At 59.9% G+C, this 25,862-nt stretch overlaps 6 protein-coding genes across 8 annotated transcripts in view; 2 read left to right on the top strand and 4 right to left on the bottom strand.

The window, feature by feature from the left end:
* The window catches only part of KIAA0753 (KIAA0753 ortholog), a 9,988-nt gene extending 9,274 nt beyond the window's left edge, over positions 1-714 (bottom strand). Inside the window, exon 1 of the mRNA XM_042442584.1 lies at positions 584-714. Within this exon, the coding sequence (XP_042298518.1) occupies positions 584-625 (42 nt within the window). The 5' untranslated portion in view covers positions 626-714. The remainder of the gene's footprint in view (positions 1-583) is intronic.
* Positions 715-760: 46 nt separating this feature from the next.
* TXNDC17 (thioredoxin domain containing 17) lies at positions 761-2,434 on the top strand. Its single transcript, XM_042442450.1, has 4 exons — positions 761-952; positions 1,076-1,157; positions 1,256-1,331; positions 2,248-2,434. Exons 1-4 carry the CDS (start codon positions 793-795, stop codon positions 2,317-2,319), a joined length of 390 nt encoding a protein of 129 aa, XP_042298384.1. The 5' UTR covers positions 761-792; the 3' UTR covers positions 2,320-2,434.
* Positions 2,435-2,619: 185 nt separating this feature from the next.
* MED31 (mediator complex subunit 31) lies at positions 2,620-4,502 on the bottom strand. Its single transcript, XM_042442449.1, has 4 exons — positions 4,353-4,502; positions 4,189-4,266; positions 3,569-3,665; positions 2,620-3,309 (listed from the first exon to the last, which is right to left on the bottom strand). Exons 1-4 carry the CDS (start codon positions 4,360-4,362, stop codon positions 3,000-3,002), a joined length of 495 nt encoding a protein of 164 aa, XP_042298383.1. The 5' UTR covers positions 4,363-4,502; the 3' UTR covers positions 2,620-2,999.
* Positions 4,503-10,567: 6,065 nt separating this feature from the next.
* SLC13A5 (solute carrier family 13 member 5) lies at positions 10,568-19,075 on the bottom strand. 2 transcript variants are annotated; one of them, XM_042442441.1, is made up of 12 exons: positions 18,879-19,075; positions 16,824-16,952; positions 16,256-16,392; positions 15,855-16,075; positions 15,002-15,167; positions 14,703-14,825; positions 13,742-13,954; positions 13,308-13,429; positions 12,959-13,077; positions 12,449-12,610; positions 12,169-12,306; positions 10,568-11,940 (listed from the first exon to the last, which is right to left on the bottom strand). In XM_042442441.1, the coding sequence occupies exons 1-12, from the start codon at positions 19,047-19,049 to the stop codon at positions 11,812-11,814; spliced, it is 1,830 nt and encodes a 609-aa protein (XP_042298375.1). In that variant the 5' UTR covers positions 19,050-19,075; the 3' UTR covers positions 10,568-11,811. The 2 variants fall into 2 exon arrangements, with proteins under 2 accessions (XP_042298375.1, XP_042298376.1); XM_042442442.1 differs by having other exon boundaries at positions 15,002-15,203; positions 15,891-16,075.
* A 46-nt stretch (positions 19,076-19,121) lies between these two features.
* On the top strand, positions 19,122-21,961 carry XAF1 (XIAP associated factor 1). The gene is made up of 9 exons (XM_042442443.1): positions 19,122-19,350; positions 19,449-19,590; positions 19,695-19,830; positions 19,933-19,989; positions 20,191-20,392; positions 20,480-20,547; positions 20,895-21,215; positions 21,495-21,570; positions 21,782-21,961. The coding sequence occupies exons 1-9, from the start codon at positions 19,185-19,187 to the stop codon at positions 21,826-21,828; spliced, it is 1,215 nt and encodes a 404-aa protein (XP_042298377.1). The 5' UTR covers positions 19,122-19,184; the 3' UTR covers positions 21,829-21,961.
* Positions 21,962-22,048: 87 nt separating this feature from the next.
* TEKT1 (tektin 1) lies at positions 22,049-25,126 on the bottom strand. Of its 2 annotated transcripts, XM_042442445.1 has the most exons (7): positions 24,685-25,124; positions 24,423-24,588; positions 24,197-24,325; positions 23,851-23,994; positions 23,268-23,490; positions 22,605-22,801; positions 22,049-22,369 (listed from the first exon to the last, which is right to left on the bottom strand). In XM_042442445.1, exons 1-7 carry the CDS (start codon positions 24,872-24,874, stop codon positions 22,210-22,212), a joined length of 1,209 nt encoding a protein of 402 aa, XP_042298379.1. In that variant the 5' UTR covers positions 24,875-25,124; the 3' UTR covers positions 22,049-22,209. The 2 variants fall into 2 exon arrangements, with proteins under 2 accessions (XP_042298379.1, XP_042298380.1); XM_042442446.1 differs by lacking the exon at positions 24,197-24,325 and having other exon boundaries at positions 24,685-25,126.
* Between the last annotated feature and the right edge of the window lie 736 nt (positions 25,127-25,862).

Below are 25,862 nucleotides of genomic sequence, written 5' to 3'. Positions count from 1 at the left end.
ACTCCGCTAGGCCTTTGCAGCTCCTCCAGTGCAACTCTATGGTCAATAAAAGTTGCCCTGGAGGACCTAGAGATTCCTAGAGCGGATACTCCGCTAGGCCTTTGCAGCTCCTCCAGTGCAACTCTATGGTCAATAAAAGTTGCCCTGGAGGACCTAGAGACTCCTAGAGAGACCACTCTCCTAGGCCTTTGTAGCTCCTCCAGTGCAACTCTATGGTCAGTGTCTGTCGGCTGTTGACCACAGAGTTGCCCTGGAGGACCCAGACATTCCTAGAGAGGCGTCGTCTCACGTTAAAACCACGGGGCTTTTGTTCTCTGTGGCTTCTCCCTCTGGCGAACATGGAGGGACCAAGGGCAGTTAGCTGTAGCTATGACTCGATGGCGGCTGCGTCCGCACTGGGAAACGGAAGGGCCCGCTTCGGCTCAAAGGCCTGGAAAGCTTCGTTGGACAGTTTGGAAGGAAGAGGTTCCACCTCAGTTTCGTCCCTCAGAATTGCCAGGGGGAGTTTCCCGCCAAAAGCAACCGCCCCTCCTCCCTCCCTCGGGGTCAAGGGTCAGGGGTCAGGCCTCGCTGGGGGCCGTACCTGGGGGGCGGAGGGGGGTCTCTTCGCGAGGGGCTGCTCCATGGCCGGAAGTGGAGGGAGAGAGAGAGCGCGCGTTGCGGCGGGGTCTCCTTGGCAACGCGAGGGACGCTTCCGGTCTACGGGTGCCGCAGAGGGCCCTGGTGGGAGGAGCCTCGCGTCACGTGGCCCATTGCCTCTCCCTGTCTGTCTGTCTCTCTTCCGGTTCCGCCATGGGCTTCGAGGAGGTCTCGGTCCGCGGCTTCGCGGAGTTCGATCGCGTCGCCAAAGAGAAGCAGCGGCAGAACAAGAATAAAGCCCCGGTCTTCGCCTACTTCAGCGGCGACAAGGACCCGGCCTCCGGAGGCAGCTGGTGCCCCGACTGCGTCAAGGGTGAACCCGGGAGGAGGAGGAGGAGGATGGGGGGTTATGCTTATGCTTCCAGGACGAAGGGGATGATGGGCGCTGCTGCGCTCCAGGGAGAGGACTAACCGTGCCCTTCTCCTCCTTCCGCAGCGGAGCCCATCGTCCGGTCCCAGCTGCCCCAGCTCCCCGAGGGCGCCGTCTTCATCTACTGCCAAGTCGGACAGAGGGAATAGTGAGTGCAGGGAGGGAGGAGGGATACAGTGCACAACGGCCCTGCCAGGGAGGCCACTCCCCTAAAGCCATGCTTACAATGGTGTCTTTCCCCCGCAGCTGGAAAGACCCCAACAACGAGTTCAGGAGGGTCCTGAAGCTGACCGGAGTGCCCACGCTCCTCAGATACGGGACCGTGAGTAGCCCTTTCAACAGATCACCGGGCGGAAGGGGCTCTCCTGTGTTCGGCCCAAAGGCTTTGCCCTCTGCTTGCCTAAGCGCTCTTTGTGGAGACCCAGCAGCAGGGCTTCTGCACTCCTTTGCAAGTCATAGGAACCATACAGTTGGGAGAGACCCCACGAAGGGCCCTGATCCAGCCCAAACCCTTTATCCTGCCATGCAGGAACTCTCAGTCAAAGCGTCTCCATTGATGGCCACCCAGCCTCCAAGGAAGGAGACTCCCTGGCTCTCCGTTGAGGGAGGGTGTCCCGTTGGGGGAGTGTGTCAAACAGCCCATTCTCTCAAGAGGTTCCTCCCAACGTTGAGCTGGAACCTCTTTTCCTGGAGCTGCATCCATTGAGTCCTACTCTCTGGAGCAGCAGAAAACAAAGGAGGAGGAGAGAGAGGGACAGACCCTCAATCGGCACAATGGGGGAAAGGGTGGGCTTCTCCGCTGTTTCTGCCCCTTACCAAACATAGAGGAGGTTTCTGTTGGGGAAGAGACCCCTTTGGCAGAGAGGAGGCTGCCTGGGCTCTTTGGGATTGGTCCTACAGGGCTTTTAAAGCAGCCGGCCTCTTCTGGGAACTGGTTTGCCTCTAGGAAGCTTGGCTTGAAAGGAGCCCCCACATCCCCCCCCCCTTCAAAGGCCTGGTCTTTGCTCTTTCGCACCTGACACTCTTGGGCCAGCCTTTCCAAATAAGAAACGACACAAGGCTGGGAAACAAAGAGTAAAGTGCAAAAGCCCCGCGTTGCTCCTGGGAGACCTGGCAGCGTGACAAAAGGGCAAAGGACAGCGGCAGCAGAGGCTCAGGCCCTTTGAGAGCCCCAGGCCTGGGGAAAGAGAGGGATGCAAATGCATTTGTGAACCCAGCCGTCTCTGTTTCTCTTTCAGCCTCAGAAGCTGGTGGAAGAAGAGTGCTTTAAGCCGGATCTCATACGGATGCTGTTTACAGAAGACAGCTGAGCAGTTTCTGCTGGGATCAGGATGCTTCGGCTGCTAGAGGCCTGGGAGAGGACCACAATCATGCCTTCAATTGCACTTACATGAGATTGGGATTTAAATAAAACTTTTAATACAACGGAGTCGGTGTATATTAAAGATGACTATTCTCCTGACGGCATCCTCTCAAAAGCGTCTGCCAGAAAGAAGTTCCATTAAAGCTGCATAGGACTTCCCTTCTACGTATCGCAATCATAAGCCACTCTGAGAGCCTTTAGGGCTGAAAGCCAGGGTAGCAATACCAGAAATGACAATAACAGTTTCTTCAAACACAACTTGAGAAGAGGGTTTCCCTTCCTGGCTTTTATTTCATTTGCAGCCAAACAGCACACTGTCAAAATGGGAAACCTGCTGCAAATTGCATGCAAGGGGGAAGGGGTGTCCATTTGTGTAAGTGGGGAAGCAGACCCTGAACCCCAGCCTCCAAGAAAGGTTGCCTTGCCCCCTGACCGCCTTCTCACTGCTCTTTGTGTGGCCTCTGACCCTAAGGCAACCCATTCAAGAGCCAGCAAGGTACCCATGCGGTCCCCTTGGAGTGAGTGAGTGAGTTCCCATCTGCCATGCCTCCTGCTGTCTCAATGCACTCCAGTCTCTTGGGCCTCCTTGCCCTGACCAAGGGGAAGGAGGAGGTGTCCTCCGAGGGCTCACTTGACGGAGGTGCTGTTCTGCTGGAGCTGCTGCGGCTGCATGGGTTGCATGGGCGGCTGTTGCTGCTGCTGCGAAGGCGGCTGTGGCTGTTGTGGAGGAGGAGGAGGCGGCGGCGGCGGTTGTGTGGGCTGCATGGGGGGCTGCTGCTCGGCCAGGGCCTGCTGGAGGCGCATGCGCTTGCGGGAGTAGTGCTGCCAGTGGAGGATCTGCTGCTCGTCTATGAACTTGGCGCACTGGGCGTTCACCAGCTCCTTGCGGAAGTGTTCGTGCTGCAGCAGCTCCAGCATGTGGAGGCACTGGGGGTACCTGAGCGGGAGGGAGGCGCATGGAGACGGGTCAAGGGAAGAGCATAGAGTCAAAGAATTGGGAGGGACCTAAAGGGCCATCCACTCCAAACCCCCCCCGCCGTGCAGGAACTCTCAATCAAAGCATCCCCACTGACAGATGGCCATCATCATTGCAATGCAAACGCTCTCGGCTGGGGGGCTGAAGTGACCAAGACATTTCTGTCTGAATGGAGTGCTCCAGCGCTATACTTAAACAACCCCCCCCCCATGACACTTACTTGAGGTATTTGGCGTACTCCGGCTCCTTCCAGTAGAGCAAGTACTTCAGGTAATTGACGAAGGCTTTGTCCTTGAAGTATCCCCTCTGAGCCAGGACTGGAAGAGAAGCAAAGTGGGTGAGGCTGGAGGGGGCTCTCCCCAGCTGTCTTTCCTTAGAGAGGTTGGCTAAGGAAGGAAGGCTGGGACCCAGGCAGCAATGGGGCAGGAACATACAGACACACAGAACCATAGACTTGGAAGAGACCCCCCCCAAGGGCCCTGGCCCAGTCCAAGCCCTTTATTCTGCCATGCAGGGACTCTCAGTCAAAGCACATCCGGCAGAGGGCCAGCCAGCCTCTGAAGGAAGCAGACTCCACTCCGGGGGACTCTGCTCTGCCCATATGGGTGGCACAGGGCAGTGATGCCCAAACTCTGGCTTTTGGACTTCAGCTCCCAGAATCCCAGAGCATGAGCCAAGGTGGCTGAGGCTTCTGGGAGCTGAAGTCCAGGACCCCTGGAGGGCCAGAGCCCTGGGAAACAGCTGCTGCTGCTGCTGCCCCAAGGAGCCTGAAGAGGGAGTGCTTTCTCCTGGCCCCTGGGGCCCCCTTCTCTCCCCGGGCCCTGCTGAGACCGGACTCACAGTTGAGGTAGTTGGGGTTGGCCAGGCACTGCACGAACTCCAGCTCCATTTGGAAGCGCAGCCGCTGCCCGCCTTCCTCTGCCAAAGAAGGGACAAAGCGGAGGAGGGTGACCCACGGAGCCCCTTCCCAGCCTCCCTGCCTCCCTCCCAGGGACCCTCCTCACCGCTCTCCATGATGGAAGCCTCCCTCCTCCAGACCCAGGCCCAGGAAGATGGCGTCTGCAGTGCTCTCTGCGCCTGCGCACTGGGGGCCCCGCCCGGTGCATGCCGGGAAACTCCTGGAGGGCGTCGCCATGGCAACCCAGGAAGCCCAATTGTGTGGGGGGGGGTCTCCTTTCCCTCGAAGGAGTTGCTTTGGGGGGCTGACATGGTACCTTCCCCCCCCCCCCCCCCCCCCGAACCAAATGCCCTCTGATGGCAGCATGGCACATTCATGGCACATTCATAGTACATTCCTGGCACCTTCATGGAACATGCATGGCACATTCCTGGCACATTGGTGGCACATTCATGGCCTGGCACCCCCTCCTCCTCCTCTTCCTCCTCCTCAGGCCCCCCAACGGCCGGCCCCTGGGTGGCTCTGGAGGGTCCAAAGGTTGCCTTAACTGGGAGCCAAGCTAACAGTTTATCTGGGCATCAGCAGCAGCTGCCTCCCTTGGCAATCATTGCCTCGGAGAGGAGGAGGCTCACTTTGGGGGGCAGGGCTCACAGAGCCACCCCCAGAATAGTGGGCCCTACTCTGTTGGCTTGTTTGGTCCATGGGAGGGTACTGCTGCTCCCTCCCTGGCCCCCTTCAAAGCCATTGCCCTCTTGCCCTCCCCAGAAATGCCCCCCTCGGCTGATGCCAGGCCAATGCCCGCCACATGACTCCCAGGCCCTTGCCACCCTTGAAGGCCACAAAGGCAGTGGCCGTCCCAGAGGCCCTTTGTCCTGCTCCGGACACGTCCTTCTCCAATGGCTGACCAGTTCCTGAGGGACCTGGAGGCCGAGGGGCTGAGGGAGCCCTGCCAGTTGAGGCCCCGGGTGACAGAGTGGGTGGAGGGGCTCTTCCCAGGCGTGGAGACCCTCCCCACGGAGACCCTCCAGCGATGGATGGAAGATATACCAGGGGAGCTGCTCCTCCTTGTAAGTGGCACCTGCCTCCCTTTCCCAACGTTCTTCTTTCCTGACTCAGGGAGAGGGTCCTCAGCTGCCCAGAGCCTTGGCCATGGCTCCACCTGAATGGCCTTCTGCCTGCGGAGGAAGGGGCCAAGGCGGAGAGGTAGGGGGCCCTTCCTCCTCCAAGGCAGGCAGAAGGCCACTCAGGTGGTGGCAAAGCTCTGGGCAGCTGAGGACCCTCTCCCTGAGTGAGATTCCTAGCTCCAGAAGCAAAGGATGGTCCAGGAGGGGAAGGGGAAGCTGCCCTCCAACCTTCATGGCTCTGCTCTTCAGGGCACCTCTTGGCCAGAGCAGCTTGAATCCCCTTGACCTCAAGGAGCCATGGCCTCAGCCAGAGAAAGGTTGGTCTGTGCCAAATGCAGCAGAGCTCTCAGTTTGGGGGGCTGCATTTGGGGGGACCCCCCAACAAGGCGGACAAGACTTACCTAAAGCCAGGAACCTGGGGGCTTCTTCGTGGGCCCACCTCAGGTGATCCACTGCAGAAGTGGGCAACCTGTGGAGCTACAGATGCCTCTGGACTGCTGTTCCCATCATCCCTGTCCAGCACAGACAGTGTTAGGGATGATTGGAGCTGGAGTCCGACAAACCCCAGGGGCCTGGGCACCCCTCTTCCCTGACAGTCTGCCATTGTCCAGCCACATGCCCCAAGGCCCAAAGCACCTTCCAGGCAGCCCAGTTTCTAGCTCTTTGAAATGGTGATGACTGTGGGGATTAGTTCTTTGGGGCACAAGGCCGCTCCCAAATATTGATACCCCTCCCCCAAACCAGGGAACATTTTGGGCAGCCTCCCTGCCCCCTCCCCCAAATCTCATTGTGGCTGAGCCCAGAGACCCACAAAAGCTGCATCTGGTCCCAGGGAGGCTGCCAAGGGGCTTCTTTGCACACAGGTCACGGTGCCTCCTCTTGTGAGCGTCCTTCGTTCATCATTAGTATGGGCCGAAGCGGCTGGCCAAGACCCACCGAGGTCCGCTTGCCAAGCCATTCCTCCTCCAAGGGGCCCCTCGGGTAAGAAGGGGGTGCCAGATTCATGCCCGGGCTCAGTAGGATGCAACCTGGTTGCCCAAGATTACTGGGATGGTGGTCCAGTTAAAAGAAAACATTGTGTTATAATGATACCATTTTTGTTGTCTTTCTCCCAAAGCCGGTCCCTGCTCCTCCATGGAAGCAGCCCACGGTCTGGGGCTCTTTGTAGGTCCATCCAAAAGCTGCGCCTCGCCTACTGACCCAGATTCCCTCCCTGCCCCACAGAGAGGCCAAAAGGGCCCCTGCTGCGGTCAACCGCCAGGCCGGGGCAGCCACCTTTCCCTGGAACCTCTTCAGAGCTCAGCTATTTTTACAGCTGCCGTTTATACACCGGCTTCGCTACGTCCAGCTGGCCTTTTTTTAGCCACGGTTTGGTTATTTTTGCACAGTCAGATACTGTGAAAGTCTCAGCAGCATCCTATAATCTTCCCCATTCTGAAAGAACATTTTTAGAGGGGAAAGTTATATTCGAGCTCCTGGAGCGGACTTATTCTTAGCATTTGTTAACATGAGAGGGGTATCTCTTACTCACGAGGCGTTAGTGGTCATGAAATGATGGTGATTATGGAGGAAAGAATGCAAAACACACACACACCCCATAAACCCACAGCCCCCAGCTCAGCCTCCTCCATGATGGGACACAAGGGCAGCCCCAGGCAGGAAGGCCAGCAAGCCTTTCTCTAGCCTCTAGATCTAGTCCAGCATTCAGGGCCAGACAATGGAAGCCCCCCAGAACCAGAGGAGAGGAGTGCAATGTAGTCCCCACATCCTGCTTTCGCTCCCCATTGGGAGCCCTGGGATGAGGGAGGGTCCAACCCACAGAGAGATGGGGAAAGAGCACAGGCAGGGAGTCTTGTGGACCCCAAAGTGGACCCCAGCATTTGCCCAAAGGCTGTGGCTGAAGAGAAGACCCAAAGTAGGGCTACTTCTAGGCCTTCCCTCATAGCCACCCTATGCCTCCCCTGTCCTCATTGCTTTCCATTTTGGTTTCTCCACAGCTCTCAGAGGTTTGGTGCCCAGATGTGGAGGAATCATAGAATCATAGAATGTACATGTACTTTCTCCAGGATTGCTGAGAGCGAGCGAGGGAGGGGGTCCCAGTGACCTTTGTGTAGTCGTACATTGTATATTAACAGGAGCACTGCGCATGCTGCCAAAAAGTCGGAAGCGTGACAACGGGACACACATTCCAAGGAGGAGAGACAGGAGGCAGGCAGGACTGGTGCTGACCATGCAAGGTCTCCTCTCCTGCTCCCTTCCCCCTTCTTTGGCCAAAGGACGCATATGAGTGAATGCGGGTGTCTGCATGCATGCGCACAGGCATGAGAAAGGCTTATTTAGAGCAGCCGGGTGGAGGCTGCAATTCCATTGCTCTTCCCCTGTCATTAGGCAGATCAGAGGGGCTCGGCCCTCCATGTGTTTGTGTGTGTATGTAGGGGGGGGAACACTGAGAACAGCCGTGGAATAGGGGCCTGGGTGCGCCTGACGCGTCTCAAGGCAGGCAGAGGAGGAGGAAGAAAGGGAGAGAGGAAAAGAATGTGCGCAGGTGATGCCTTCCGTCCAAGTCACAAAAGCTCCATTGTGTGGACGGCTTCTGGGCGCCCAAATTGCCCCTCTGAGAAACACGATTCAGGTCCTTGCCTGTCATGAGAGGCCTCTGTTTGGTGTGGAGGTCCAGACAGACACTGCTTTCCTGTAGAACGTCCATTCCAGCCCACTCTTTTCCAGCTGGTTCCCCACTCCCCAGGCCCTGACCCTCTTCTGTGGTCCTTCAGGGAGAGAGCTTTGGGCCTAGAAAGTCTATGCTGACATGTTTCTAGTTTAAGTGCCAGCCTCTGTGCAACTGGGGAGGGGGCTTCCTACCTCCTGCTCAATGGCATCACAGGGGACCGCCCCTTATAGTGACATCCAGGAACCCCCACATATGTATCATGTCAGACGCTGGCCTCCAAATCTCAGGGCCAGGGGTCATCAACTCATCTCACACCTCTCCACCTGCTATGCCCCCACCATCTGGTCATTCAGGCAAGGACTGACCTGGGCTGCTTTGTCCTCAGGACGCGCGGACACCGGCCGAATTTGATGTCAGCCACCTGCCCGGTGCGCACCTGGTGACTGCTCCAAGGGCTGGGGATGCTCTTCCGGAGGCCATGGAAGCATGGCTCAGGCAAGGTATGTGTGGTTCGGGGGCATGGAGGGGAGTCTGTGGAAAGGAGAGCCTTACTTCAACCCAGGGGGATGGGGAGGGGGAATGATGGCCTTTGTCGGAACATCAAATTATGTTTCCAGTGCTGCAGTCTGTACATACATCTAATTATTTACACGTGATAGTTTGTACCTCTCTCTGTCTTCTGAGTGAATCGCTCAGCCATGCCCCTCTCTGCCCTTTCCTTGCAGAGTGCCATGGAGGCCATCGGACAAGGAGGGTCATCTGCTATTGCACGGTGGGCTACCGGTCCTCCCTGATGGCTCAGCTCCTGGGCACCTCTTTGCCCCAAGAGGCGTCTGGTCCGAGCTCCCCGGCCCCTTGCAAGATCTACAACCTCCGCGGAGGGCTGGTGAAGTGGGCAATGGAAAGCCGGCCGATGGTGGACCGGCAGGAGAGACCCACTGGCGTGGTGCACCCCTACAGCCCCACCTGGGCCAAGCTCTTGGAGCCGGAGCTAAGGGCACCCTTCTCACAAGAGGCGGATGGCTGATCGGCACCCAGTCCTTCCCTGTTCAAGGCCTTGAAAGAGAGCTCCTGGGGTTCAGCTAGAAATAAATCTATCACTGGCATAACATTCCAAGGGCCCCAGGTCTTTGCAGAAGTGGCTCACAAAGTGGGGCTTGTTCAGTCTGCTGCAGACGGCCCACAAAGTCTCAAGGTAAATATATCATATCCACAGCCTCCTTTGGCCAAAGCATCCCTTCCGGAGGAATGAAAATCACAGGCTCCGGTTTCTTGGAACTGCTTCTGAAAGCGCTTTGCTGTTTGGGCTGAAAAATCTTCCCTTGTCCCTTCTCTGTGAGAAAGCAGCCCAATACTGGGCAATGGTTTTGAAAACACTGAAGTTATTGGTCTTGCCCTCCTAGATCCCTCCTTGTGCTGAGATCCCTCCAGTGGGTCTGTTTTGCCCCAGTAAGGGCAATTTAAGCGTCTTTTCCCCCTGAGTCTCCATTGGCCATTTCACAGCCCATTCTGCCAGAGATGCTTTTGGAGCATTTCCCAGTCCCTTTGGGTTTGTGCCACCCAAAATGGTTCATTGGCACCTGCAAACACCTCCACAGTTTTTGCTGAGGGCGTGTGTGTATGCCACACGCACCTTGGCCATAGGAAAACAATAAGCGGAACGAACGCACAGACTTGAACAACATTTTAAACACCGTAATAATGACATAATGACCGCTAGTATGCCAATCAAATGAAGAATAGCCAAAGCCTTGTTAAGTTATCACCTATTTTTCATTTGATTGGCATACTAACGGTCATTTATCAGGTTTTAAAATTTTTGTTCAGGTCTGTATGTTCCACTTATTATTTTCCCATGGCATTCCTGGTCGCCAGAGTGTGGCCCGCCTCGACCGGTTGTTGCTAGTTGGATGCAGGGCATTCTGGGTCTTCATTGTTTTGTGAAAACGTACCCACGAATGGGCCACGTGAGTAATGGCCTGCCAGTAAAGGCTGAGGGTCATGGGGGGGGGCATCACCTTAAGAAGCCCCTTGCCCACCTCCACTGCCCCCAGGAGGGCTCCTCCAGTCCTTTCTGGCCCAGGCCCCTCTCTCGCTCGCCCATGCGCTGGGCACTGCCAGGCATCAGGGGCCGCGGGAGGCCGGTGGCTGCCGTCCAGGACTCCGTAGGGCCTCCGGCGGAAGAAAGGCCTGATTGTGCCAGTTGCCCAGCGACTCCTTCTCCTCCAGCCAGGGCAGGATCACCTTTTGTGAGCAGGAAGGAGGCCGTTGCAAAGGAGAACCCCCAGGCCCCCTGCCCCACTTTCCCCCTCAGAGCCACTGGGCACCGGGCACCTTCCTGGGCATTGAAGGCAGATGACCGGGGGAGGAGGATGAAGAGAGACGAGCCCTGGGCGCTTTGGGCCTCGTAAGGCCTAGCCACCCCACTTTGGCTAAAAAAAGGCCCTTTTTGGCTTCTCTCCTTTCCCACCCCAGTAGAGCCATAACAAACCAAAAACCGCCCCACGTCAGTTGACGTCAGTGTATAGGATAGAAATAATATTTATTCTTATAAGTACATCAAATTACACTCAGCTTGCCCAAAATTGAAGTTAAAAAAATCCCCAGCCCTGCCCTGCAGGCTCACACTTTGCAACAGCAAAGGCTTTGAGATCCTGGGGGTGAGGGAGAGACAAATGGAGGATGTTTGCAAGCCCTTTGCACAGCCCTGTCTGTCCCTCCAGCAGTTGGTCCAAAGAGAGTGGCAAACTGCACACACACTCCTAGTGGGGACCCCTGCCACTTGCCTTTACGGAGGACAAGGGAAGCAGGGCAGCCAACCCGCTCCAGTCATCTGGGGGACTGCTTTCCAAATAGTGTCCCTGTCAGTTTTACAAAATGCAAATGGCATTTGATTAAAGGAAATTCAATACAAAGGTTCAGAGGAGAAGGTGACTTGCTCCCACGGGGCCCTGGCTCTCTGGAGCTGTGCCCTCCACTCCACCCCATCTTTGCCCCCCTTTTGGACCTCACCCAGCAACCCCATCTTCCTGGCTTCTGGCAGTGGGGCTGCTAAGGGGCTGGAGGGCCTCTGGGACGCTGGGCTTTCCCCTGGCGCTGCCCTCAAGCTGCAGAGCTCAATGGGTTCCTGGGGCAGCCGGGCAGAGCATGGCCACAGCGAACAAGGGGTCCCAGGGAATGAGGCCCCTCAAGGCAACCCACAAAAGGCAAGTTTGCAACCCTAGGAGTCCATTCTTTGAATCCACTCATGACAAACTTTGCTGCCAGAGCGGTAGGCACAGTGGGAACTGGTTGTATGAGGTGGGGCGCAGGTGGACCCTAGGGAAGAAGGGCAGTGGCAAGAGGGGAGGCTGTGGACCAGGGCCAGAGCCACCATCGGCCACATGAACCCCTATTCCGGTTGCCCCATAGTGAGCGGGAACCCTCCTGTGAGCGTCACTGCCTTTGCCTCCCTTGTGGATCCTCAGCAGCGTCTCCGCTTTGGTTCACTTGTCTTGCTTTTCTTTTGGAAGTCACCCGTATTCTCTTCCCAGAAGGACCAGAGGTGAGGCTGAGCTGGGCTGGCACTGGGCTCCTCATCCTCTCAGGGGTCAGTTTATGGCTTTGGCCCCCCTGGCTGATAGAAATGCCGCTGCTTGCCTGGCGTCCCAGAAGAGGTCTGGCCTGGTGTGTGGGTGGGGGGCCAGGACCCCCTCCCTGGGTATGCTTGCATCACTCTCCTCCTCCTCCTCCTTCTTTTTGGGGCCAGAGTACTTCCTGTGGCCCAGCCTTCATTCCCCAAGAGTGGTGTTTGCCCAGGCGGGGAAGGAGTCCAAGTGGAACATGGCTCTGCCCCAGCTGTTGATGGCCAGCGTGATGCACAAGACGCCAATGATGTTCATCACAATTCCAGTTTTAGCCTGAGGAGGAAGCAGCAAGGACCCACCTGAAGCCCAAAGGAGGTCAGGAATGGGTGAGGGGCCAGCCATTGCTTGGGTGGGGTAGGGAAAAGACCCATGTGCCAAAGCTGGCATGACCCAGAGTGTGAACTTCTGGAAGGAGAGTGTCTGACCAGAGACCGGCCTCCGTGCCACTCGGAGCCTTTCCTGGGAGGGGGGGCACTTTGTAACCCCAATCCAAGCTCTTACCATGTCCGAGATGCGGAGGTGGCCGTAGGAGAAGACAATGGCGTTGGGCGGGGTGGCCACAGGGAGCATGAAGGCGAAAGAGGCGCTCAGGGTGCAGGGGATCATGATGTACAGGGGATTCACCCCAATGGACTGGGACTGTGTGGGGAGGAGAGAGGGGGACACCAAGCTTTGAAACAGCCCCACTGGGACCACTCCCATTGCCAGCCCCCCATGGCAGGCAATGCCCCCCACCCATAGGCACTCAGGGCAGGTGGATGCCCACCAGGCAAGGCCTCACCAGGGATGCAAAGACGGGCAGGAAGAGGGTGGCAGTGGCCACATTGCTGGTGCACTCAGTGAAGATGGCGATGACTAGGGAGAGGATGATGGCAATGGCCCAGGGGGGCACACTGTGCAGGGGGGTCATCTGGTCACCCAACCACTTGGACAGCCCAGACACCTGGCAGAATGAGGGAGAAAGAGGACAGTTTAAACAGCAGCAGTAGCAGCGTATACCTACAAACACACACATACGCCAGAGCCAAGGGTGGTTTCCATGTTCCAGGCTGGCGAAGAGCCACCGTACCAGGAGGCCAGGATGTCAGCCATACAATTTGCCAGGCCGTTTCCCTCCTCATAGCAAACGTATCACACAGGGAGCCCACAAGGCCACTTGCTGAGTCCAATCGACAGACAGATAAATAGAGGGTCAGAGAAAAAGAGAGCCTCCCCCTCCTCGTGGCCAATGGTCGGCCTCTGGTCTCTGCATGTCCAGCCCCTCTGGAGTCCCATATCCCTGTGAACCCACCTCACTTCCGTTGGCCAAGGCGAAGCCTCCTCCCAGCAGCAGCACAATGCTCCAGGGCAACTTCCGATGGACCACCTTCCAGTCCAGGAGGGGGGCTGGGGGCAGGGGCTCCTTCATGGCTGCAGAGGGGAGAGAGGGGATGAGCAGGGGCTGGGGGCACAGCCTCCTTTCCTCTCATGCCAAGTGCTGTCAGCACAGATGTCCAAGGAGCAGGAGACCCGATGCCAGGGTGAGGGGCACATGTTTCACCGCCTCCCTGAAACGCTGCCACCCTTGATCCTATTCTGCCCAGTGGAGCTGAAGGAAAGCCCCTTGATCCTCCCCACTGCCCTGACCCCCGGCCATTTACCTTCCTCCCCCTCTTCCAGGTCGCAGCTGCTGGGGGCACAGATGCCACACTTGGGCCGGGTGGCAGGAAGGATGAAGAGCAGCAAGGCCACGAAAATGGCCACAGTGGCATCTGTCACGTACCTGTAATGCATGGGAGAGGGTGACCACCGAGACTGGAAATTTGGCCGGTGAGCCCCTCTTTCTGCTCTGAAGGCACCAGGCAAGTGACCCATGGGGGCAGGAGGCAAAGGAGGGGTGATACAGGACCCCTGAGGGCCCTGAGATTTAATTTCCCATGTGGCAATAGAACACACAGCCCAGTGGGTAGAGCATGGCGATCTGGGATCTGGCATGGCAATCTGGGATGGAGATCCCCAAGTCCAGTGCCAGCCATCCAACCATCCAGGAGAGTCGGGCAAAGGCCACAGTGGGCACTGGGCAGAGGGGACTCACTCCTTCTCCTTATTGAAGAGAACGGTGGCCCATCCAGGGATGAAGCCGGGGTCTCGCGTGAACCAGAGGAGGATGAGGAGGGTGAAGACCACCAGTACGTTGCACTCAGCGAAGGAGATGGGGCCCAGCTTGCGGTGCTCCTCCTTCAGGACCCGGAGGGCAGCCCTCTCCAACTCCGTCTGCTGGCTCCCGCAGCCCCAGGTCTTCCGGAAGCTGAAGGGGGGAAAAGGGAGAGAAGGAAGGCAGCAGGGTCTCAGGGAGGAACTGCTGCCAGCCAAGGCTCTGTGTGCCAAGTGGGCCACCTGACAAGTGACTGGCAGGTGGCACAGGAGACAGGAAGGTTGGGCAACCTGGGAGAAGAGAGTAAAGGGGGAGGTCAGCCCTGGTGGGCAGCCAGGTCCCAGAGAGAGATCAGGGGCTGCCCTTGGATGTTTGTATGCCCACCAGATGCATGTGGGGTGGAGAGGGAGAACCATGGGGTCAAGCTGGGCAGTTCATCCAGAGGGAAGGGACGGAGGGAGAGAGAGAAGGCTTTGGGGGGGTGTCTTTTGCTTGGAGCACCTCTGCTCCCTTTGGGTGCCCCCCTTCCATGCTGCCCTGGATGTTCTGCGCTGACCAAATGGCCCCAAAGGACCTCCTGGGACTCCCAGGAGCAGAGCATGACCTCACAGCCAGCTCAGCCAATCAGCCGTTTCCTATCCTGGCACATTCATGCTCTGGGGGGGGGGGGGGGAGGGAATCAATGTGTGTTTGTCTATGGGGCTGTTGTGCTCCAGAAACTTATTGGCAGCAGCAGCGGTGGAGGTAGCAGGGCCCTGTCGCCCTTCTCTTTGGGCCTGTGTGCCAACCAAATTGCAGCAGCAGTGGCAGTGGCAATGCCAAAGGGCAGCTCAGCACAATGGGCACTGCCACCCTGTTTCTCGTCTGCCACACACACCGCCACACACTGCCCTCCACTCACTTGAATCCCATGAAGGAGACCTGGAGCCAAACCCAGGCCAGCAGCAGCATCAGGAGCATATTTGGGAAGGCAAAGCCAAACCAGGAGGCAAAATTCAAGACGTCGCCGTTCTCCGGGAACAACCTGTTGTGTGGAGGGAGAGGGAGGCATGTGTCACTCTGCCAGTCCGATATCAGGCGGCCTCCCCAGGGCTCTGCTCATGGTGCCTCCCTCAACTTCCATCCAGGGGCAGAGAGCCCTTGCTGCAAGAAGGGCAGGACCGGAGGGAGAAGGGGGCATGGCCTCCCTGTGGGACTCACTGGTTCATCTGGCCCTTCAGGACCAGGTTGGGCCCCGTCCCGGTCAGTGTGGCCGTCCCTCCAATGCTGGCAGCGTAGCAGATGCAGAGGGTCATCCCCTTGTTGATCCTCCTCTTGACCGCTTCTTTCTTGGGGTCTGTGGGGTCCTCCGGGAGGAAGCTATTGCCTGAAAGAGAGGAGAGGAAGAAGCCCCTCTTGGACTCTGGTGGCACACAGCAGGGAGTGGGCCAAAATCTCTCCACAGAGAGAAGGGGGAAGTTGGGCGCTGTGAGCCCCTCTGCCCCCCCCCCCCCCCCACCATTCAAGGCAAGGAGACAGACCTGACCCTTTGGTGGTGCTCTGTTTGCCTTTGCCAGCCTAGGGCCCATCTCCCTGGAGTTTGTACCCAGGGCCAGATCAAGACATGACAAGGCCCTCAGCTTTGCCAAGTCCAAGAGGACAGGCCTCTGCCACGCAAGGGCAACCCTCCTCTCCTTGGCTCTACACAGAGACGGGGCTGTGCTGTGGCAGATGGGTGCTTTTGAAAGTGGGCTTCTCCACTTGGCTCTGTTTTGACATGACACGTTTGTTTTGTTGTCTCTTATCATTCCCGCTTGCAATGTTTTGATTTGCACCTGTTTTATAATCTTGTGGGAAGCTGCCCTTGTGACCCAGGACATTAAATCTATGCAGATTGAATAAATCAAAGTCCGCCAGAGTTTATCCAGCCTTTAAGATAATGCATACTACATTGAGCTTCCACCCCTCCGGAGCAATGTGCTGCCCTCCTGGCCCCCTTCCTCTGGCATCTTCCTGATGGGGTTGAAAGGTCCCTGCCCTCTTTATACCAGGCCTGCATGAGGTGGGCACTTACCCTGTCCTGAGGAGAGACCCATGGCCACCTTCCCACCCAGCTCTATCCCGCTGCTGGGGTTGAGGTGCCCAGTGGGCATCTCCTGTCCCACCGGCTCTGGCTCTGAACTGTTCATCTGGTCCAGGACTGCTTGGACGATGGGGACCATCATGGCAGTGGTGGCTGTGTTGCTGATCCACATGGAGAGGAAGGCCGTGACCCCCATGAAGCCCAGCATCAGCCTGCAAGGAGGAGAGGGCTTGGCAAAGAGGGAAGGGAATGAGGCCACACTCCAAGTGATCGCTCTGGGAACCCATGAGCCCTCCTCCAGGAGGTGAGGCATGGGGAGGGGGTTTAGGGTCCTCACTTGGACCTCCACCAAAGTGGGGCAGTGGGGCATGGGGGCCGAAGACGTGGCTTACAGGGCAGGCTTGACCCCCATGGTGAGCAGCACCCGCAGGGCGATCCGCTTGTGCAGGTTCCAGCGCTCCACCGCCACGGCTACGATCAGCCCCCCCACAAAGAGCATGTTGGTGTCCTTCAGGTACTGCATGCACACCTGCAGGGATGGGACAAGATGGGATGGCCGAAGAGGAATCCTCCTCTCTTTGCACCCCTTGAGATCTTCACCTTCGCAGCCCTTTCCCCATCCACTCCTGGGCAGAGGGAGCCCTGCCTTTTGCTGCTTCCCCCCCAGAATAGCCATGGGCCTCTGCACATGTTCAGAGGGCGCTTCCCTCCGCAGCAAAGCCCTGGTCCTATCTCCCCACCTCCAGTGCCAGAAGGAAGGAAGAGCCTCTTGGGTGTGGAGTCCAGGCCCAGTTGGGAGGACACTTTGCCCTCCATCCCTGCTCTCATCTCTCCTGCTCTGCTGTATCCATCTGCCCTCTGTTTCCTCCAGGCCCCTGGGCTCAATGCTGGGTTTGGCCCAGTTAGCCTCAATAGGCCCCTGGTGAGGCCAACGTCTGCCCCGCTGCCTTTGAGTCTTACCTTCTTGGACTCCAGGATGCCCAACATTGGGAAGAGGACCACCGGCAGGAGGGCCGTGGCAGCCAAAGGGATGACCTCCGTGCACCAATAGATAGCCATCAGGAGAATCACGTAGCCACAGCGGGCCTCCTGCCAGGGAAGGAAGGAGTCGCTCAGGACCCAGGAGCCTTTGGGCCAAGGACCGAGGGCATCTTCTCAGCTTCCCAGGAGAAACTGGGTGGAAGCCTTCCCCATTGCCTGCCCCAAAGGGGCATCCCAGATAACCCCAGCCCCAAAGGTCCAGTGACGCCCAGGGAACGCTGGAACTGGTTGATTCAATGAAAGAGGCAGAGATTAGGGATTGTTGGGTTGTTTGCCTTTGATTCCAATTTATTATGGGGTTTTGGGGGGCTGAGAGAGTGTGGCTTCATGGCTGAGTGGGGAACCAAACCCTGATCTCCAGGGTCATAGTCTGATGCTCAAACCTCAACTCCACTCTTATCAACCGGCATTTGCAAACAGGCATTTGGGTCAGGGTTGTGGTTTTGGTTGGAGATCCACAGATGAAGAGAGGGGTGTGACTGGCGTACAAGGATGGCAAAGACACACACACACAGCAACACACACACACACACTGGGCACAATTCATGTCCGTGAGAAGCCGGAGGGTGCGTCCGGGCAGATCTCTGCCAAACCACAGTCCTCAGCTCAGCCTCCCTGGATTAGAGCTGCCCCAACATGCCAGATCAAGAAGCCCCGAAGCCTGAGCCGGTCGTGTCAGTTTTCTGTGGTCAGGGCAATTAACGTGGCGAGACCAGCGAACCCACCCACCTTGTGGCACTTAGGTCGCTGGGGTGTAAATGCCCCACATGCCCACATTGGTCAGGCCTCTCAGTGGTCAGTCTCCCCACCGCTGGCAGCAGCACCAGGATAAACAGGTGGCTCTGCAGACCAACATCAGGGGGGCTTTGTGGGTCTGCGATGCAATGGCTGTGGTGGCAACCGAGGCTGTTGTGGCAACCGCAGGAGAAGCTGGCCACAGGACAAGGCTAGGAGGACCCCCTCCGAAAAGGCTTCTTGCCCTGGCCCTTTTGGGGAGGGGGCTGAGGGGGTCTCCTAGCCGGACGATAGCTCCCTGCGGCCCCAAAGCCCCACTTGATGGACGGGGGTCTCTGGGTGGAGGTGTGGGTCCTTGGCTTCTCAATTCTGGCCTTTTGTGGTGTGCTTTGGTCATCGTGGCTCCTCCTAAGCTCTCCTTTGAGCCCTTGCTGCCCGGCCTGAGGCCCCTGAGCCCCTGTGGCTTTGGGCTCAGTCTCTGGCAGAGCCGCCCCCGGTTCCTTGGCCGCCTGAGGAGGAACTCAGTGGAGCTCAACAGCCTGAGCCCAAGCAAAGCCAATGATTGATTGGAAGGGACCAGGAGGCTTAGCCATTAACCCCAACCCAGGGAGGGAGGGAGGAAGGAAGGCACTGGTTCTGGGGAGTCAGCTGTGAATGGCAGCCCTTTGGGCAAGGGAGGAAGGGCCCTTTCAGCACTGGGCTGCCCCCAAGACACACTGCCCACACTCCCCCCCAGACCCTTGGGCCCTGGGCCCCTGGACTCTGCCCTCCTCCTTGGGCCGCTCTCAGGTCGGCTCAGCCTCAGTGGCAACGAATGCTGATGAGGATGATGAGGATGATGGAAGATTCAGGGCTGATCTCAGGGGACACAGAGAAAGGGCCTCTTCCCCCGGGCTCTCCTTCCTCCTGCTCCCTCTTGCTGTCCCTTGGGCTGAATCCAGCCAGGCCCCCTTGGAAAGAGAGCCCTCTGTCCTTGCGCAGAGTGCGGCGGGTCCTTCAGAGCCCAGAAAAGGCCTCTCTCCAGCAGCAGCAGCGGCGGCGGCGGCATCCTCCTTCCCCTGGGGAGCCTGGCAGAGCAGGGCCGGGGGCTGGGGCGCCATCATGCCCCCTCTCCCTCAGATGCCAGACCCAGGGCTCCCCCGGAGGCGGACAACTGCGGGCCAGAGGCTCCGGGGGCTCCTTGCTCCCCAGGGAGGGCAGGCCAGGGGAGGAGGCGACCCCCGGAGCTCGGGGCCCTACCTGTCCAGGCAGCAGCAGCGGCAGCGGCAGCAGGGCCAGCGGGGCGCCGAACAGAGCCAGGGAGCCTCGGTAGCGGAGCAGCGCCCGGAGCGGAGCAGGCAGCGCCGAGGCCGAGGAGGGAGCCATGGGCAGCAGCAGAAGCAGCAGAAGCGGCGCCCAGGCCGGGAGCATCCGCCTTTTAAGCCGCCGCCTGGGCCCCGAGGAGGGCCGCCCCCGCCCCCGCCCCCGCCCCCCGCCCGCCTTCCCCCGGGAGCCGCCTGGGCATCTTGGGCCGGAGGAAGGAAGGAAGAAGGGGAGCCGGGCTGGATGACCTCGGGGGACCCTCCTTGCTCCCCGGGGCCTTTGCGCTGGGATTGGCCAGGGAGGGACAAGGGCCATTGTGACCCGGCGGAGGGGCCCTGCTCCCGGGCTCTTCTTCCCTCGGGGCGCCCAAAGACCCAAAGAGCCGCCCGGCCTGGATCCCTGGCGGCAGGTGGGTCCCTTCTGGCGGGGAGGAGGAGGGGGGAGGCTGGGCCCCGGGCCCCGAGGGGCCTCGGAGGGGAGCCCAGCGACTTTCGCTTTCGCCGGCAGCCGGAGCCCCAGCCGAGCAGGAGACTCAGGCGCCTGGATCCGGGGAAATGAAAGCGAAAGCAGGCGGCGGCGGCGGCGGAGGGTCCGCGCTCATGACCGAAGAGGAGCAGCAGCAGGAGGCCCCCTGGCTCTGCGGGAACTGGTACTAGGGACCGGGAGGGAGGCAGGCCAGGGGGGCATCGTCGGGGGGGAAGAAGGGCTTCGGACCAGGGCCCCTTCCGATGGCCCCCTCTCTCTGCCCCGCAGCCAGCGCTGGGTCTCCGGCCCCAACCGCGCCCTCCACGAGGCCCACTGCCTGCGCTTCCTGGCCCTGTGCCCCGAGTGCCAGGAGCCCGTGGCCCGCAAGGAGATGGAGGCCCACCGGGAGACCGAGCACCGCAAGGTCAGCCCCCTTCCCTTCGGGGCAGCCCTAGGGGGGCTCCTCCTTGGAGTCGGCCCCCCTCTTGCCATGGCCCCTGATGCCTGCCCCCTTCGCCCTCCCCAGGTCAGATGCCAGCTCTGCCACCGGGCCATGCAGAAGTACCAGCTGGAGGAGCACCGGGTAAGGGCCCTCCTTCCTCGGGGGCGATGGGGACCCCTTCCCCTTTCTTTCCAAGGGGGGCACCCCTGAGAGCTATCTTGCCCCCCTTTCAATGCACTAACCCCTCTTCCCCTCCCCAAACTCCCAGGGATCAGGGAAGGGGTGACCCTAACCCTATCCGGCCCTGACCTCTGGGCCCTGCCTTGGACCCCTTCCCTGCAGGCGGAGCAGTGCCCGGAGCGGATGGCTGCCTGCAACTTCTGTGAGCTGGAGCTGCCCTTCCACAGAATGGGGCCCCACCTGGAGGCCTGTGGGGCCCGGACCACGCCATGCTGGGACTGCGGCAAGTATGTCATGTACCGGGCCCTGGAGGCGCACTACCAGGGCTGCCAGGGCGGCAGTGCTCCCCGGGGGCTCCGTCCAGGTGAGTCTGGTCACCCTCCATCCCTGACCCCCTCGACCTCCCCCCCTTGGCCTGGGATGCCAACTGCTCCCCTCTCTCTCCCTTCAGAGCCAGAGGCCAGCTTCTGCCAGCAGTGCCAGTGCTGGGTCCCTGAGGAGCGCCACCTCCAGCACATGGTGAGCACTTCCACCCTTGGAGTCAGGCCAATGGCACCAACACCAGAGTCCTTAAAGGCAGGCCCTGGATGCTGTTGGGACTACAACTCCCAGGAACCCCAGCCAGCAGAGGCTCCCACAGTTGGGGATTCTGGGAGTGGTGGTAGCCCAGCCGAGTCTCTATGGACTGAAGGGCTGCGTGCAAGGCAGGGGCTCTGCTTGTGTCCTGTGACCCCCTTTCCACCGCACCCTGGCATCATGGGGGTCTGGGGAGGGCAGGAGGGGTGTCTCTCTCACCCAGGACCCCCCATTCAGTGCCCCCCTCCCATGGACTGACCTCCCCCACCCCCTCTTCTTTCTCCCTGCAGGACGAATGCTGCCCCCTCCCTCAGCTTCTGGGGGCTCTCAGCACCCACTGCCCCCCAACTCCAGCTCCCTCTGTGTGCAGCCCCCCAAAGGAGAAGGGCGCCCGGCCCAAGAGGAAAGACAAGGACTCGCCCCCTATTTTGGGAAAGCCTTCGCTCAAGCCCCCCAGGAGCAAGAAGGCCCTCAGTCCGCTGGCCTTCACCCCCACCGTGGCCCCACCACCGCAGACCAAGGAGGAAGAGGAGGCCAGCGCCTACGACTGCCTGGCCAGCTGCCCCCATTGCCACATCCTCCTCCCCAGCCCCACTCTGCAGAAGCACCAGGTGAGCGGCACCCCTGGGATGGAAAGTGGGAGGGGGGGACCCTGGGTCCAGACTGGCAGCCATTGGCACCCCTCTTTCTGCTGGAGGGAGGCAGCAGGCATATTCTATAGTTACCTATGTTAGGCTTTTAATAATCTTTTGGGGAAGGGTGGGGTCTCTAAAGCCCACGTAAAGTGGGGAATTAACAGGCGTAGCAGCCACATGGTTGGGGGGGTCCACATGGTGACTGCAGGATAACCCCCTCCCCATCCATGCCCACCTTCTCTGTTCCCCTTTCAGAAAAAGTGCCAGCGGCGGGCACCCTCACTGCAGGCGCAGTGGCGTCGGCGTAGCCCTCGCTTCCTGGACAAAGGAGGTAGCCCCATCTCTCCCTCTGGGCCCCACCCCACAAGGACTCTGCAGGGTCCTGGGAGGACCCCCCCCCAATAATAATAAATTTTATTTATATCCCGCCCTTCCATGGATATGATCAGGAGGGCTCTCCCTTGAGAAGAAGAAGCCCACCCTGCCATCCACAGAGCCTCCACAGCCGAGACAAGCCCCCTTTCATTTGCCTTGTCTTGCAGAGGAGCCCCAGATGCAGAGCCCCCCTGGAGAGAACAGCTGGCAGTGACTTTCCTCAGCAGCTGCCCCAAAGGACTCCTTCTCCTATGACCCCCACCGACCCATTTAAGCCAAGCCCTCGGGATTCTCTTCATGGGATTCTCATAACTGCCTTATGGAGAATAAAAGAAGTACCACTTGCACCCAAGACTCAGCGCCTAGAACTCGCTTTCAGGGGGACCCTCTTTGGGGCTGGGGGCGGCGAGGAGACATCCACACAGGCCTCCGGTGCTTTGCTACTTTTATTCTCCTCTAGAACAAAAATCCATCCAACAGAAGGAGAGGGTCTTCTGGGGAGTGGGGAGGGGGCCTCTCTGACCCAGTGCATGTATGTCTGTGTTGGGGGTCCTCATAAGGTGTGGGGTGCAAGGTCCTGCCATCAGCCCCACAGTTAATAGTCATTGATGGCAATGGACTCCCTCATCTGCATGCAGAGCACTTCGTCGATGTAGATGGAGTTGCTCTTCACCTGGATCTCCTCCTCCAGGGAGAGCTGCTTCCGGCTCAGGCCCCTCAGTACCCTCTCGGCCTGGGCCAGCATCCCCTGCAGCCTGCAATGGCGAGGAAGAAGGGGGACCTCAGAGCCCACCCCACAGAAGAGCTGGAGTCCAGGCAGACACTGCCCCAATGCAGTGATTTTAGCAGTAGGGCCAAGATGGGGGGCTGGGGGGCTCACCCTGGAACCCCAGAGACTTAGAAAGGGTCCAGTTGAGGCCAGCCCCCCTGCCCCAACCCCTGCATCCCAATTTCGATGTTGAGGGGGAGCCTGGGCAGCCATTCACTTGCCTCTGGATGTTGCAGCTGATCTCCTGCACTTCGCGCATGAGGCGGTAGTGGGCCCTGTCCCGACAGAGCTCCACGTTGGGCCGGTGAGTCCGGGTCTCCAGACGTGTCTGGGCCACTTTGGCCGGCCCCTCCTTGTCTGCGATGGCCTTCGTCAGGGTCTCCATGTTCTTCTCCTGGGAGCTGATCTCGTCCATCACCTTCAGCGCATTGCAGGGAGAGAAGTCAGGAGGGGATCCCAGAGCCAGAAAGACCAGCAAGGGCCACCCTCACCCTCCCTAGCTAACTCTCCCCTACTCTCTCCCCAGCAGACCCCCCAACCCTGAGGAAAGGGGGCCTGCTCTCCCCCAAGTGTGACAACCCCTGTCCCAGAAATGGAGAAGGGACCCCAAGGGCATCAGTCCCATGCTCTGCCCAGTGGGGGAGCCCCCAGGGCATCCCAACATGGAGGCTGGCAGGGGCAGCTGGGCATAGCCCCTTCCCCTCATCCAGAGACACTTGCCTGGCAGAGCAAGGCCTTGGCCTACCACCGTCTCTCTCGGTGGATTGGCAGCAGTGGCAAAGAGGAGGCCTTCTTTCCCAGCTGCCCCCCATAAGGAGGTGCTACCTGCCAGTTTTGCCTGGCAGTGGCAAACATTGGCCCCAACCCTGCCATTTGCCCCTTGCCTTGCCCAGTTGGGTCTCCAGCTTGCTCTTGGCCTCCTTGGTCTCCTTGACCCGGTTGCGGAAGGCCACGTTGACCGCCTCGTTCTGCTTCCGGATGTCGCTGGCCGTCTGGGCCAGGATGCTGTCGATGAGGGACCGCAGCGCCAGGGAGTTGTTCCGCTGCTGGTCGGCCTTTTCCGCGTTGGCGTTGGAGAAGCCCTCCCACTCCTCGGGGCTGACGGACCTGATGGGGGACAAAGGGGGGGGGAGGCCTGCGTTTGCACCCCAAACGCCTCCAGGACCAGGAGGAAAGGGGGCAAGAGTCACTTCAGGGGCCTCTTTCTAGAGAAGCTGCTGGGAAGGCAACTGCTGTGGCTTTCCACATTTCCTTGCCAGGGCCCACACTGTGCCCCACACTTGCCCCCTAAGCAGTCTGCCCCCCCCCCAAATGCTGCCCTGAGTGTGGGGCCTTTCTGGCAGGCCTTGGGGCTCTCCCCCAGAGAGACAAGGGGGCAGCCAAGGCCCAGGGGAGGCTGGCATGGGGCCGCTGGGGTTCCCCATAGAGCCCCGCTCTTCCTCCTCCAAGGGCCCAGCGGGGACTCACTTCTCCTCCACCTTGACCACGTTTTGGGCGTAGCGCAGGTCGGGGGTGTTGTTGTTGAGGGTCGCGCAGTAGTTGTCGATGGACAGGGCGGCAAACTTGTCTGTCAGGTCCTTCTCCAGGTTGAACTTGGCCGCACGGTTCAGCCTGGAAAGAGAGAGGGAGGGGGGGCTGCTAAGGGGTCCTCCTGGCCAAGGACTGGGAGCCCCTCCGTTGCAGAAGGAGGCAGAGTCCGGGGGGGGGGGATGGGGGTCTCTGTGGTCTCCTCCTCTTCCCAGTCCCTCCCAGTGCCCCCCTCCTCCTCCTCCTCCTCTTCCCAGTCCCTCTTCTCCCCTGCGCCCTCCCTGACCTGATCTGCTCGAGGGCCTGCTCGGTGGTCCTGCGGAGGAGGGCCATGGCCCCCTGGAGCACCTCGGCCTCCTTCCGCAGCTCCTGGTCCACCGCGTCGTGGACCAGGTCGATGCCCACGCGGCGCTCCCTGCAAAAGGGCCGGGAGGCGGTCAGAAGGAAGGAAGGGAGGGAGGAAGGGAGACGAGGGGGTCGGGGGGGGGGTCTGGGGGGCTGCTGGGTCTCACCGGTGGAGGAGGCACTGCTGGGCGATGAGGAGGGGCTCCCTGCAGCCCTCCAGCGCCTTCTCCAGCCGCCTCTGGAAGGCCAGCAGCTCCTCCGTCTCCCCGCAGATCTGCTCGAGCTTCCCGCGCAGCTCCTGCCGCCAGAAGCGGATCTCCTCCAGGCGCTGCTCTGAAGAGGGGGAGGTCAGAGGCCGGGGTCAGCGGAGGGCTCGGGGGTCCCGCCCCCGTGGCCCCTGCCGGCCTTCCTTCCTTCCTGCCTTCCTACCGATCCTCTTGCCGACTTCGCCCTGGCTCTTGCGGGTGCTGCGCTCGACCTCCTCGACCAGGCGCCGGCTCTCGTCCACCAGCCGCTCGGAGAGGCAGCGCTGGGCCTCGGCGCCGCTCAGCTCCGCCTTGTGGGCCACGCGCCACTCCCCCAGATGGAAGCGCGGCGGCGCCTCCAGCACCTTCGCCATGGCTCCCCCGAGAGGCCGGCAGCCAGAGACTCAGAGACCCCGAGGAGGAAGGCAAGGGAAGGGAAGAGGCCGCTCCTCCTCTTCCTTCTGGGCCCCAGGCAGAGAAACCGACGCGTCGCCATGGAGACGCCGGGGGCGGGGCTCCAGAACGCCCTCCTGATTGGTCCCGAGAGGGAGGAGGGAGCCCCTCCCCTTAGCCACGCCTCTCCACAGCCCCACCCCTTCCTTAGCCACGCCCTTCTTAGTTCCACCTCTTCCTTAGCCCCGCCCTTCCTTAACCCCACCTCTTTCTTAGCCACGCCCATCCCCAGTTCCACCTTTACTTAGCCCCGCCCATTCATTGGTCCCACCTCTTTCTTAGCCACGCCTTCATTAGCCCCGCCCCAAATTAACGCCGCTTTCTTAGCCCCGCCCCTTCCTCTTGGGACTCCCTCCCGAGGCCAGACTGGGCCCCCCGTCTCCCCTTCCCAGCAGGGGCCCTGGGGGTCTCCCAGCCTCATCTTCGGTGCCTGGGAAGGGGGCATCTCCCTCTGCTTCCCAAGGAAAAGGAGGACCTGGCTCTGGGGCTCCCTCTCCCCCCTTTTCCTCTGGGTCTGGCCCCCACTGCCCCCCACCTTCTGCCCCAAGGGACCCCCCCAAACAGCCCCATTGGAGGAGAGATGCACAGAGGGACACTATCTCTCATCCATCACTGCAGTCCTTTATTTTTATGTAGGTAAATATATATATATATATATAAAAGAATATGTATATATGTATAGACTCACATGTGGGAAACCAGGAAGAGCCCCTTTCCCTGGCCCCCAGAAGTGGGCTGGAAGTGGGGCTGGTGGCAGGAGGCCCCTGGACTCCCTTCTCCCACACCCCCCAGCTCCCCCTGCCCCTCGCAGGACCCCCAGCCTGGCAGTGCGCTCCCAGCAGGAGACCCTCCTCAGGAAAGGCCCCCCAGGCAGCCCTTTACAGAGACATATGTGGGTCCAGCCAAGAA

Source organism: Sceloporus undulatus, chromosome 11, assembly GCF_019175285.1.
Source record: "Sceloporus undulatus isolate JIND9_A2432 ecotype Alabama chromosome 11, SceUnd_v1.1, whole genome shotgun sequence".
In the NCBI taxonomy this organism is placed as follows: Eukaryota; Metazoa; Chordata; class Lepidosauria; order Squamata; family Phrynosomatidae; genus Sceloporus; species Sceloporus undulatus.
Note: the sequence above shows the minus strand (reverse complement) of the source record. Positions and strands in the feature narration are given on the sequence as shown.